Source organism: Neolamprologus brichardi, chromosome 1 (assembly GCF_056152115.1).
Source record: "Neolamprologus brichardi isolate AB-2024 chromosome 1, ASM5615211v1, whole genome shotgun sequence".
Taxonomy (NCBI): domain Eukaryota; kingdom Metazoa; phylum Chordata; class Actinopteri; order Cichliformes; family Cichlidae; genus Neolamprologus; species Neolamprologus brichardi.
Window position 1 is genome coordinate 39,308,835 of NC_142104.1, and position 14,274 is coordinate 39,323,108.

At 39.3% G+C, this 14,274-nt stretch overlaps 1 protein-coding gene across 6 annotated transcripts in view; it reads left to right on the top strand.

Moving 5' to 3' along the window:
* The window catches only part of LOC102790254 (C-myc promoter-binding protein-like), an 85,987-nt gene extending 72,315 nt beyond the window's left edge, over positions 1–13,672 (top strand). For all 6 annotated transcript variants that reach the window (XM_087841819.1, XM_087841824.1, XM_087841831.1 and 3 more), the window contains 10 exons: positions 352–589; positions 1,070–1,161; positions 1,244–1,419; positions 2,077–2,238; positions 3,777–3,957; positions 4,416–4,670; positions 4,835–4,952; positions 8,331–8,493; positions 9,137–9,201; positions 9,654–13,672. In XM_087841819.1, the coding sequence (XP_087697945.1) occupies positions 352–589; positions 1,070–1,161; positions 1,244–1,419; positions 2,077–2,238; positions 3,777–3,957; positions 4,416–4,670; positions 4,835–4,952; positions 8,331–8,493; positions 9,137–9,201; positions 9,654–9,790 (1,587 nt within the window). In that variant the 3' untranslated portion in view covers positions 9,791–13,672. The remainder of the gene's footprint in view (positions 1–351; positions 590–1,069; positions 1,162–1,243; positions 1,420–2,076; positions 2,239–3,776; positions 3,958–4,415; positions 4,671–4,834; positions 4,953–8,330; positions 8,494–9,136; positions 9,202–9,653) is intronic.
* Positions 13,673–14,274: the final 602 nt, after the last annotated feature.

The window sequence follows — 14,274 nt, forward strand, 5'->3', positions numbered from 1 at the left end:
GTGAGTGTTCCTTTTGTGAGACATTTCAGAAATGTGTGTCCTCATTGGAGTTTTTGAGACTTTGACATTATCCATGTGAATTCTTCCCCCTGAAAAACCTAAATAAATTGCACAATTTGTTTAGGTTTAATTTAGTAGCACAGTTTGTTGTTTTTTTTGTTTTCTTATAAGCAACTAAATATTGTACCTGTAGATTTGAGTGATTCGTGCTGTGGTTTTGTTTATATTTTTACATTGATCTTCTTGGAGGCAGTCAGAGTTACTAATAAGTCATTTAAAATAATCTGCAGTTGCTGTGAAAGTTTGAAGTTAGACTGGCAAAAACTGAAATGCTCTGCTCTCCTCATCCAGGACAGCCAGAGTGACCGTTTGAGCGTGTCCTCCCTCGGTGCGGGAGATCCAGACTGCTCCTCACTGTTAGATGAGGAAGACTCTGGAGACACAGAGCACTCAATGGTCTTTCCATTGAGAAATGGCCCTGTTGGCCCTCCAGGACCTCGCAGGAGTCCCAGACGCAGCCCCCTCCGCAGCCATCTGGACAGTCCCACTGCAGGATCGAGCTACGGAAGACCCACATCTCTGCTCCCTGGTCAGCACAAGATTCACTCAAATGAATGTTCTTTTTCCTTTTTTAAAAAATTGTGCATTTTTTGCTTTTAATTTCTTTCTGTTTTGTGCTGCTTTGTTTTCTTTCTTTAATATCATTCTCATGTGCGTTGTGTTGGACTCATAAAGCACTCTGTGTTTATGTGAAAAGCAGTGTATAAATAAATGCTTGATTCTAGGCAACGGGTTTCTACTTATCAACCAAGAAACGCTATCGCTGTATTTTCCTCATTAGTGTAGTCAATGAAAAAACAAAGCTTTGCAGTTTGTATAGAAGAATATAGAATTTGATTATCTACAGTATGCTTTAGACCTGCTTTCAGTAGTCTGGCCTGTTCTTTATGGCAAACATTAACACACCAAGATGGAAAATGACAAGTAGTCTGATAAGAATAAAGAATAAATTCAAATAAATATAATTGCCCCCCTCACATATTCTGACAGTTTGTTCATCCTGATGCAGGACTGCCTGGCTTCTCTCTGCCAGACAAGTCGGACCTCAGCTCTTCACGGTACACCAGCAACACTAGCATCTTCAACAACTACGCCATGGAGGTAAAACTGCAAGATAAAAAAATCAAAACAAATCTTCCACAGAAGCTAAACGTGTTTGTGCATCTGTGTCCTCTTCCTCCAGCTGCTGATCTCCAGCTGTTCTCGCTGTAAGACCTGCGACTGCCTGGTGTATGATGAGGAGATCATGGCCGGCTGGACAGCAGATGACTCCAACCTGAACACCACCTGCCCCTTCTGTGGAAACCCATTCCTGCCGTTCCTCAATGTGGAGATCAGGGACATGCGAGGACCTGGCAGGTAGGCAAATGCTCAAGTGCCGTATGTATGTATGTATGCTGTTTTTATGTGCTTATTGTTGACTATTGACTATATTGTCAAAAAAGATGAAATAAATCACCTTCAATTCTTCTCCCCTTCATCTTTTTCCCCTCCGTCCATATTGATTAAATGCCGGAATTATGTAAAGTTGCTTTTTAAATGATCTAAGGCTTGCTTCGTTTCAAATAAAGTTCAACCAAAAGTTAGAGTTGAGACACGTACATTCTTAGTCATTAATTATTACGCGTTTAACACACTGAAACTAAGGTGACCTTCATCAGAACTTTATGGATGTCGTGTTAGCCTAGCTTTAGCATAAGCACATCCAAGTGGAGATATGACTAAATTAAAAGTCATTTCATTTTTTTAGACGACACCAAAATGTTGTAAGTGGGCTCCAGACTTGAGTGCTTTTGGTCTCAAAAGCAAAGAACCCCACAGGTGTAATTGATTATTTCTGTTACTTAATGTTCTCTTCAGTATCGATAACGCTGCTTCAGGTAAGTAAGAACAATACAGACAAGCACAAAACCTTTATTGTGATTAAGTTCTACTTAAAGTTCTACTACTTGAGAAATGTCTTATTAAGTACTGATTAAGTAATGTTTTTTTTTCCTTTTTCTCTCCTCTCTGCAGGCTCTTCCTGAAGGGCAGCCCATCAGTAGATGAGGCGACGACCTCGTCATATTCTGCCTCCACAGGGTTGGACACAGGGACATCCACCTTGTCTACGCCCTGTCCCACGACAGCTATCTCCCCTCAGTCCCCTGTGATTGCTGTGCAGGAGTGCTCAGCAAGGTATGCACTCATACTCAGTGTTAAACTACATTCTTACATTTACATTTGTTTATATGCTCTTGTCAAAATCAAAATATTTGCTAGTTTTCTTTTGGGCAATTTAAGAAATTCTTTAATCGGAATTAAGTGTGGACAGTAGTGACAAATGAAACCCTCTGACTGAAACTGGAGCACGTACAGTAAAAAGAACACAATTACCGACGGACAGAGATTAAAGTAAACAAAACATTTGTTGTATAATGAAAAGCTTGAGGCTACATTAGCTGCTGCTAACATACCACACCTGAATGTAGTGGAGTTTTTAGCTACTTATGTTTTTGCTCATTTCTGATTTAAATTTAGTATCAAAACATGTTAGTGAGACAAATAATCATACAATTTTTGTTAACAAGCAATGCATGAAAACATGAAAAGATGGTGTTTTGTCTAAAATATGAAAAAATTAATTAAAATAAGTACTGCACTGTTGAGACACCTTCGGATTAAAATGACTTCTTTTTGTTCTGTTTGTTTGTTGTCTGTGCTTCCTTATCTTTTACCTCGTGTCTTGTACAACTGTTACAATGTTATTATGGCCTGAGATCTGAAATACAGTGCGATAATCATCATCATCATTAAAAATTTTGTTCTTCCTGTAGTTTAGTTTTAGATGTGCTGTATGATTTTATTTTTTTAATTTATTTATGGACCTCTGCTCATCTTCATGCAGCTTGTCTGGTTACACAATGCTATTGAACTGAAAAGCTACTGTAGCTGCATCCACACACTCCACATCTGCATTGTAAAAGAGCAGTGAATCTGCATCACCTGTCCTAACAAAGCTCAGTGTGTGTGTGCCTGTGTGAGTGTGTGTGTGTGTGTGTGCAGGTGCAATTTTGTGAGGTATTTGGGGGGAAACTTGAGATTATGAAATGTGTGAGCAATAGGGATGAACAGAAACAGATATATCGGTAAAATACTTGACATAGAGCAAGCAAACAGATGTGTATTTACCACAATTTTGGCATTAATTGCTTTTGAATTATGTTCCCTGATCTGCATCCAAGTGTAGACAAGTACAAGTTGAATAAATTAATACCATGAAAATTTGTCTGGTCTTTATTAAACACAGCTCAGTACACAGTGGGCAAATAATCGAACATGTGAAAACATCCTTTAGCTGCAGGATGAGAAGGAATTTCGAACTATTGCTCCTGTTTCAGTTTATCAGTCAGGTGATGCCACGGGATTTCAAGTTGGTTAAAGTTAGTATTCACACTTGGCCATTTAAAACCTGAATTTTCTTTTCCAGCCTCTCTGGTTTTCATTCCTGCTGTGCTTTGAGTCACTGTTTGCTTCAGGTTGCTGCCCTGACACTCTCCTGTAAAATATAGAGTTTGTAATATGAAGGCAGAGTGAAATTTCTTAATGTGATCTAAAGAAATCAGTGTTGCTGTTTATAGAAAAGTAACTCTATACTTAATCATTGACCCTATGTTCAAATAGTCAGTATTGTCTATGGGAAAAAGGGCCAAATTGTCTTTGCTGTATCTTTGCAGGTCTCGGTCAACCAGGGATCAAGGCATCAATATACCCGTAGAACGCCGGCAGGGGGCACTATCCTCTGGAGCTCCTATAGCCCGCAGTGTCAGCGCCTTTGGTCCTCTGGATGAAACGACCCGACACAACTGCTGTTTGCCAATATCAGGCAGCCTGCCCAGTTGTCTGAACGAAGCCACGGTAAGGCTGGACTGGTGTGTGTACGGCATGTCTTGAATCCGTGAACTTAAGTGTTCATGTTCGGTACCTCTAGTAGTTTACTCTGGGAACAAAATACACAATGAAAGGAGAGACAAAGGTTTTAAAACGTCCAGTTCTGAAAATAATGCAAACCAAAACAAAAACCCGTTGCTGCATATCCCTTTGTGTTGGATAACTTCAAACCTGTCTTTATTAATATTTAACCATAACAATGTTAATCACTCACATCTCCTGCATATATAAATAAGTCATTTGTCATCCATCGATCCATCCATTCACTTTCGTCTGCTTATCTGGGGCTGGGTCGCAGCCCACACAGAGGAATTCCCAGGCCAGATCCAAACCACCTCAGCTGGCTCCTTTTGATGAGAAGGAGTAGTGGCTCTAGAGCACAAGCTGGCTGTGAACCTAAGCAGTTCTCTTTTTGTGACACTCAGGACCCACTGAGTATGGAGTGGCGGCTTCACAACCCCGAGCCTGTGACGGTTCCCTACCTGAGCCCACTGGTGCTGTGGAAGGAGCTTGAGAGTCTGCTGGAGAACGAGGGCGACTCAGTGATCACAGAGGCTGACATGGTGGACCATCACCCCATCATCTACTGGAACCTGGTCTGGTACTTCAGACGGCTGGACCTACCCAGCAACCTGCCAGGTCTCATCCTCACCTCTGAGCACTGCAACAGAGACTCCCAGGTCGGACATGCGCGCACGCACGCACACTTACACACACACACACACACACACACACACACAAGATCCAATGGCTTGTGATAATGGAAGAAAAAAGAAAGGAATATGTTTTTGTTTCACAGCATTTTTCAGCATTGGCACGTCTGACTCACACTGTTTCTTCTCAGATCCCTCACCACTGGATGTCTGAGGACAGTAAACACGTGTTGATCCAGATCCTGTGGGACAACCTCAAGCTGCACCAGGACCCCATCCAGCCTCTGTACATCCTCTGGAACACATACAGTGAGTTGCACTGCTTGGATATGTTTTCTATTTCCTCAGATAGTGGGGAAATTTGCTCAGGTCCTGTAACCATCTGTCCAAAATGAAAATACAAAAAAGAAGAGAATATTGTAAAACCTGCATATAGATGGAGCTTCTTTCAGCAGCTCTCAACCAAAAACAGAGAGAGATTTTTTTTGTGTGTGTTAGGTAAGTTAATTAACCTTTTTTATGAAATTCAATAAAAACCCTTTTAACACATTTATGTGCGTTAGGGTGAGTATATGCCTGCATATATGCATAAAACACATCTATGCATACGCTTTTTTTTTTTTGCCTCACTTAGTTTTAATGTTAGTACAGATGTTCAACAATGTTAAATAATAACTGTATATATATTCTAGAAGCAGTTTGATCAGAAAGCCTCGTGTGTATATATGCTGAACAATAATATTGTTTTTAAAGGTGAGACCACTCATCTATAATATTAGTAAGTGCATTTCCATCCGCCTAATTGTGTCCATATTTTAACAAAAAAGTGGGAAACAAAAGAAAATCTAAACATGGGCTCGCCTCAAACTTTTTTAATTGCAGTTACAAACTGAATATATTCTGCTTTCAGTAAATTTGAATTAGTTCCACCGATTTCTAATATTCACATAGTAGTAGTAGATGCACATTTGTTTTCTAATTATATTTTCTTTTGAGGTTTCTGGAAGTTTTCTGGGCTAAACTTGAATGAAAGCCTGACTGGTGACAATCAAAAGACAAGAAAATGTAACTGTCATTTGCTCTCCCAAAGATCCATCACAATTAAACACCCCTAAATCCACACTAGGTAGCAAAGTTAGGAAGAAGTATATTGTTTATCAGTCTTCATACAAAGGCCACACAAAGGACGGGGCTGCTGCTGCTGTCAGGACAACTGCTTTAGAGGGTTTTTAAAACAGCCACTTGACCCTGGGACCAATCAGCAGCTGCCAGCTCTCCAATCAGGAATGACCTCCAGAGACTCTTAACAGAACACACAGAACGAAATCCAGCCACCGTGATCCAAATTATGGCCAGGACTGTAACACAGAGTTCTACGAAGTAAAACATAATAAGAATATTTATGAAATGTGTGGCTGAAAAATTACAGAAGCTTTCACTAAAATGCTTTATACAGTATGCTTAAAAATGCTTAAAAATAAGTAATCCAGTCCTTGCTAACAGATAAAGGATGGAAATGCTCATCGATTACTATTTTGTTTTTCAGCATTTCTCAGGATTGAAACTTCTTATGTTCCAAGTTCCAATCACAAGAGTGAGTTAAACTAAAGAAAACATATTCAGGATTAAAATGAGAATTAGAATTTCAAAAAAAGCCCGGTCGTTTAAATGAGTCTGAAGTTGCAGGTTTTTTTGGGAGGGGGGTTCTTCTTTTTTTTAGTCCTGAGAACAGCTGCACAGCAGCTGGATTTGTGAGGGCGAATACCACAGCCTGGTGCTAACATGTCTGCAGTAACTGACTGTTTAACGGAGGAGGAGGCGCAGTGGCCGATCTGTGTGCTAACAGGCTGTGTCTGCTCTCTGTCTTGCAGGACTTAATTGTACTCTGTTGTTAGAGAGTGAGTGTTCACCTCTGCTGCAGACGGCCTCAGATGAGTCCTGTTGTTTGTGTGCTGTCCTCTGCTCTGGCTGTTTCCCTCTGTTCTGTGTCCTTTGCTTGTTGCACTGCAGTGTTGTCTGTGGAAAGTCAGCGGCTGGTTTCCCAGTGTTGGAATGAAAGTGTTTGTGCGGTGTAAAATCTTACTGAGACTTTGACTCTGAGGTGGTTTTGACGTGTTTGCCTCAAATACAGCCCTGCTCTGTATTTGAACGTGGGTTTGCATCTGTGGTGACTGTCCGCTGTGTTTGTCCACTTGTAATGAGGACATTCAGCAACGTGTGGTGCTTAAAGGGCTGGGTACTGAACACCGACCGCTGCCACTCCTGAATACTGTTACTGTTTGTAGTTTAACAGGCAATCTGTGTAAAGTTTGACATTCTTATTTATTAGAAGTTAGCTTCTAAATATATTGCAACTTTAAACCTTCAGAAATAGTTTTATATAAATCATACTATGTTATATGTACTAACAGGAAGTTAGTACAGAGCTTCAGGTTGCAGTACTGGTGGGTCTTTAAACTGTAAATATAGACATGACAGTTTTTTATGGCCCTAGTATCCTAGGAAATTAGTATGTTATGTAACTCCTAACAATTTTATAAACAAAAATATCTTTTATGCTAATATTTGAGTATAGTAGTAGTAATTTTTTTGTGCATGCATGAAAATGTCTGATAATATGTATTTATCCCTCAGGGTATCTGCCCATCTTACAACATTACTATATCATTTACTATATCAATAGTAATTAAATACTTATATGAAACTAAAGGCAAAATATGAATGTAATATTTGTTCCTGGATATATGTACATATATTATAAAACTTCCATCTTTTTATATTAAAAAATGAAGCGGTATGTAGGTAGGAGCAGTAGAAATGCAGTTCTGTGCTGAGAATAAATGAGAAATATCAGTGAACAATTGTATTGTATGTAATGTAATCTTATGGTAACTGTTTGAAGTACATTTCAGGGGCTATTTTCAGTTTTATTCATGCAGCACAGCGGAGGCACAAATATGAGACTAGACAGCAGAATAGGGGAGACGTGCACATGTGCAGTCAGGGATCTGCTGTAAGGACTTTTTTAACACATGTATGTACTCTCACAACACAATCAGTGGGCCATGCTGTTATAATAAGCTAATTATAATATAATGTATAATATATAATTTTAACTATAATTTAATTTGAACTTACCTGAAGAGAGCAAGAAGACAACTACACTGGTCAAGTATAAAGCAACAAATGCAACAATTCTTCATGACAGGATGTTGAGTCGTAGTTTTCTAGCAGAGTTTCTGAAGTGAATTAGTTAAGCTTTGAGAGGAAACTGTACTGTTTGGCAGAACAGATTGTAATGACTGTAATTACAAGGAACCACGTAACGTGTAACAAATAATTACTCTTAAATTTAAATCTTAAAAGCTACAGATAACATTATTTTTATTTTAATGTATATGACAAGTAAAGTATTCAGTTGTTAATTTGTATATTGCCGGGTTACATTCATTGTGTACTGTGCATCCACTTTTTAACCCCTGTTTTTCATTATAATATTATTGTACTAGATTTACTTATTCAACACCTGCAAGTGTAGTACCACTTTATGCCTTCCAGATACCCAGCCCCAAGTGCTTCTCATCAGAGAGAGTGCCTACTCTTCACAGATGATCTATTATTGAAATTATTTTCACATGTCTGATGCAAAATCATGATAAATTGTGTGCGTGTGTGCATGTGTTCCAGATGTTGGTTACCCTGTGTCTCGGCCAGTCCCAGAGGAAGAAAAGCCATTCAGTGAGGAGCTGCTGCACAGTATGGTGAAGAGCATCCAGAGGAACGACGTCAGCCGCCCGATGGCTCAGCTGCTGCAGCTGCTGGGCCAGACGCTCGGGGTCAAAAGGCAAAGGTCAGCACCAACTGTTCAGTCACATATAAGGACAATTCATATTTGAAGGCTTTTCCAGTTATATTGTAATATAAATTGGCCACAAATGCAGTAATAAGACATTTATTATGTGTAAAATACACAGGCCGTGCAGTTTTGTTTGGTACTATTTTCAGCTGTGGATTGATATAAATTCAATCTTCTAGTCAGTGCCGTTGGGTTAGTGGGAAGTGTATGTCACAGAGTCCGAAAATGTAACACACTGAAACATGCTCGCAGAGAGATGCACTGTGCTCATCAGGGAGTGTTATTTGGAGAGTTGATTTGATTATTGTTCTTATTTTCATTCACTTAACCCCGACAACCACAAACGAGCAGTCAATTTACACAGTTTCCAATTATTGTACTTGCAGTAACAGGACCTGAGAGGGAAAAGGGAGACAGCATGACTGTTTAACACCTGCTTGAATGTTTGCATGAAGGCAGCAAAGTTTGCCTTGTGCTTCTGCTCATTATGATTGGCGTGTCTGTTCATCTAATTATTGTGTTTATGGAAGAAAGACCTACCAGTTTGGGTTTAGGAAAAAGTGATTCAAATATACACGTTTAAAGCACTCATCCGCCATTTATACGGATCGCATGTGACCTCGCCTTTCTTCCTCAGGAGTTTGTACAGGGACATCCTCTTCCTGTCCTTGGTGGCTCTGGGAAAAGATAACATTGATATTGGTGAGTATTAAGTTTATGTCTTGGATGTGTATGTTTTAGAAGAGTGTTTCTTACATAACATACGTATATATGTGTGTGTCAATAATTCATTTGATTAACTCTATTGTAAAATTCATAAAACAGCATGAATTCATTTAAACCTGAACTTTGGGGGAAGTATTAATAAGCTATAAATGAACCTAACCGTATATGCAGCATCACTGCTCTTCACAGCAATTGTATTAGCGAGGTATTTATTAGATTTTTAGAACTTTAAAGATTTTTTTGAGTTTTGTTTCCAAGTCCAATATCGGCTCCGTTTTGCTCAGCCAGTCCTCAAAGAGATAAAAGTGTAAATGAGTGCATGCACCAGTTACATGTAGCCTTAATGAACTGATTGACATGTTTAAATGTTTTAAGAAAAAATCTCCACCCACATGTTATTTGGCTGCTGATCTCTCCTCTTCCCACAGACGCCTTCGACCGTGAGTACAAGTTGGCGTACGATCGCCTTACACCCAACCTGGTGAAGCTGACCCACAACTGTGACCGTCCTCCGAGCACAGGTGTCATGGAGTGTCGCAGGACTTTTGGAGAGCCTTACTTGTAAAGAGTCACCTAAACACACCATGATTAACTCTCATCATCCTCATTGTTGCTTTAAGACTAGCTCAGGAAACCAGTTGGAAGACCACGAATGTGCACTACGGGAATGTTTGGGGGAACTCTGTAAGCGCTCATAGGGGTACAGGTGACTGTGGACAGCATTATGTAGCCTGAAGTTTTAGAGACTTCTATCTATGAGGACAGAAACACTACACGCAGCGTTCATAAACTCCTCTCCATGCAGTGTCGAGTGAGCCGCAACAGCTTACATTGGGAATGAGTGACAGTGATGCAGATATCCTGTAAATACACAACAGGAAAGGATTTTTTTAATGTACCATTCTTATTGTATATCATTTCATCATATGAAGACTAATACTAGCAATATTTTAACTGGAACTTTATTTATACAAAGTCAGCTTATGTATTGTACCGTCCTTTTGTTATGTGCAGTGTTTGACTTTGACCTGTGGTCGCTGGCCGTCTTCTCGTCTTGCAGTTTTAAACCAGGAAAAATGTTTTCGCTCAGTGTGGAAAAGATGCAGTACATGTTTGGTGTGTGTTTTCAGTGAGCTTTCTATGCTTTATGAGATGGAACTTTTTTAATTAGATCTGCATGAATTTTGAAGACATTGCATATATCTACAGGCTTTCTAGTTGTCAGCGAAAAGTGAAGGAACATAAAGCCAACACGGTGGTTTACAGAAGCCCTGAGAGGCGAGTGAGGCAAACAAAATCAAATGAATCTGATATAAAGTGTCCTGACTAAAGACCAAGCTGGGAAAAATGATCAATCTTCCCTTCTCTCAAACACAGGGGAAAAGCATGATCCTGCATTTACAAAGCATTTGTTTTTCACTGTTTAAGCCATAAACATCAGAGTTACAAAATATTTTTTTCATAAAAATAAACAGCAGAAACACATCACAGTGACAGAGTAAAAGACCTTATCATAAATTGCATTCTTGCACACTCGTTCACACCAGTTCAGATTAAACAGGACATTTCATTGTAAAAAAAACTATCATGTTCATTACTTTAAATCAGCGAATGTTATGACCCTGATCCTCTCAGGGAGCGATGAATGCTGATCACGTTAATCTTTTCTTGTACTGAAGAGCATATGTCCTTATTACCAGATCAAGTGTATCTTTTTTTCACTTGTCAGAGAAAATGGTATGTTTGGGATTTGTTTACAAAAAATGATTTCTGAGCTTTAAGCTATTCATCCCCATGAAAAGTACCACTTTTAGTCTTCTTCAGCGGGCTGTTTGTTGTCAGAGTACATATCAGTGTTACAGAGGTGTTACCGGCCCTATAGGAAGCCACATAGCGGTGAGGAAGAGAGCAGATTGCGGACAGATGAGTCTTCTGCAGCCAATCAGCATTAAAGCTCAATCAGAGCGGTTAACAGGGATGGCAGAGAATCTATAATAGATGGAGCAGTGAGGCATGTGTAACACCTCCACCTTCACCTCAACCACAAAAAAAGATGTCAGCCAAACCATTGTTTTTTTACTTTGAAACTTGACTTGATGTTCAAAGGCTGTAAAAATAATAGCCAAAACATCCGCCACTGGTATGAGTTATACATGAGTGCGTCGCATTTGTTTACATTCATTTTCGTGGTCTAACCCGAATCGAGAGATGAATTTGGGGTTGTAAGAGTTCATAGCATGAATTAGTTCAAATTAAATATTTTAAATGGCAAACATATACATGGTCAGCCATAATAGCAATAATAATAATAATAATAATAATAATAATAATAATAATGAACCTTTTTTGCAGTTTTTTTGTTATTCACGGTTATTTCTTTAATTCGTGATGATAACAGCAGACTGAAATTTGAAAGTTAAAGTAAACTTTATTTGTCATGCTGGCCACACAAGGACTGCATAGTGGGACAAAACTGTGTTTCTCCTAGAACACCGTGCGCTATAGTCATAGTAATTATACATGAATACCCAGCTAAGATCAAAATCTACAAATATTGCACAGCAGAAACCTAGGCACTATATGTGAATCTTTGTACTGATGAATATTAAAAACATAGGTGCTCATGTTATGCAGACACTGAAAATATTGCACAAATTAGCAGTTACAGAGACATTTTGTGTGAGAGTTTGCATATACAACAGTTCTTGGATTGTGTGTCTGTAGTGTGTGATAGTGTGTATTTAAAGAGAGTTCAGGACTCTGATGCTGCAATAGCGTTTTTTAGAGGGCAGGATGGTAAACGGTTTGCGTGTCGGCAGCTCTGTGCAGGCAGGATTTGGTGTGTGGTCCTGTGGGGGTGAGAGAGGAGACCTGGCCTGGTGTCTTCACCATTCTCTGAAGTTTGCTCTGAGACGTTGCTCTCTGTAGTGCTTCTGTGGGAAGTGTTGAGGGCAGAAGGGAGTCTGATTGCTCTTCTTGACCGCTTCAGGAAGCGCAAGCGCTGCTTTCTACCTTTTGATGGTAGAAGGTGGAAGGTGGTATCTGTAAGCCCAGGAACCCGGTGCTGTTAACTAGCAGTGCGGTACTGTCAAGGATTGTGGTTGGAGTGTGGGATAAATAGCGTGAACAATCACCCTTACAACATACAATATCAATTGATCTATGTGACCTAAATCACTTTATCTGGAGGGAAAACCAAAGTGAAGTTTTGATTTGTTGGTAACAATTATCCAACTATAAAGATATCAATGAGTCTTAGCGGAGGTTAACAAAAGAGCTTTGTGTTGTAAAGCCCCGCCTCATTTAATAACAGCATATCTGAGTGTGTATTGCACATGCAGCCAGTTAGGCCTGTGGCTGAATCAAATGACTTTAATCTCATTGCCTTCCGCTTCCATGTCGGTTTAATACAATAATCCAAATCATTTTAATGTCTTGGACCTCAAGGTGGCTCCTGTGTTTTGTGTTGTCTCTTCTTTGCTTGTCTATGGATACAGGTTGTCACCTGCCACCGAGCAGCCAGGATGCCAGAATCTTTTGGGAACATATGTGGGGAAAAGGTTTAAATTTTTCATTCTGGCAACATCCAGCCAGTTTTATTAGTGTTGAATCAGACTAAAGCTAAATTAAGAATTCTTATTTCAGCTAGCATAAACAAACAGTAAAAGAGGACTTTATTATAAAAAGTGGGATTTATGAAAAGGTTGATACCTGGAGATGTTTACACCCTGAGGTCTGTATCCACCATTGAATTTACTAAAGATTTAACTTTTGGACAGGAGTAAGGATAACAGAGTTCAACTTTGCAAAGAGCCTACTTCACTTTTAATTTGAATATAAAGTTCATATTTTAATTTTTTAAAACCCTTATGGGGTTATTTAAGTTCTAGAGACCGTATGATGTTATGTTGGAGAAAATCAAATGGACCCTGGAGTGCATTGCCTCTGTCGCTTATATTTGTTACTGCCTTAGTGAGGATATTAATCCAGCTTTGAAAGGCAGAGTGGTTGAAGGAGGACCCCTGACTCTGAAATCACCAAGGTCCTATGAATATCAGCCAAGTCTTTGATTTGTGGCATGGCTAAGCAAAACTGGAAAAGTTTAACAAGTTGCACGTCTTTGTCCCTGAAAAAAAAAAAAAAACCTTTAGGTGTGGAAATCTCTTTAACTGGCGAATTTTGATTTGGGAGATGACACATCAGCTTAGAAAAGCTGTGATTCATTTGTGGATTTCTGTTGTGTTTAAAAAACAATAGTACTGTAAAAATAAATGATTTTGCAGATTCTGGGCCATGTACATTTGAATTGCCCTTTGTATAAATCACATTTTATAACAGTGTATTCACACATGTGCAAAGGTCCTTTTAGAAGTGGTGAAGTTCTGACGTTCTGTACAGCGACCAGATCTACAGGACTGTTTAAGTGTAAATAAAATCATGTAAACCCTCAGTGTTGCTGTCTGTAGCGTCTTCTTCTTAAAATATTTAGAGTTTAAATGTATTTAATGTTTAAATCAGTCAATTGTCAGTAGAAGATTCCCAATGACTGGATTGAATTCTCAACGCAATCACAAGACGACTGCACGGGTCGCTGGCGAGAGGCAACCTGTCTGCAAACAGTCATGGTCTCACGCTGAGTCTGAGTCAGTCTGTGTAGTTCATCGCCCATTGCACATGTTTGCTAAAAAAAAATCTGGTTGTGCTGTGGTCTCTAACCAGTTTCCCCTTATGTGACTGTAGAGTCAAAGAACTTCTAAATGCTTAAGAACTGTCACACTTTAGACATCAGCTTTCAGGAGGGGCCTGCAAGACAACCCATAATGAATGGGGCTGCTGAAGCCTAAGACTGGACAAAAAAGAATACATTGAATTATCGTGTTGAAATGAGTGCTACATCATATTTTTAAGTCAATCAGCCATCAGCATGCACTAGCAGAATGCTAGCTTTAAATGGCCAAATTGTGTTGCCTGTAAGAAAAGTTAACGGAAATGTCATTTTGTTTCAGGAAAAGCTAACATTTGGCTAACAAACCGACTAATGACTTGTCA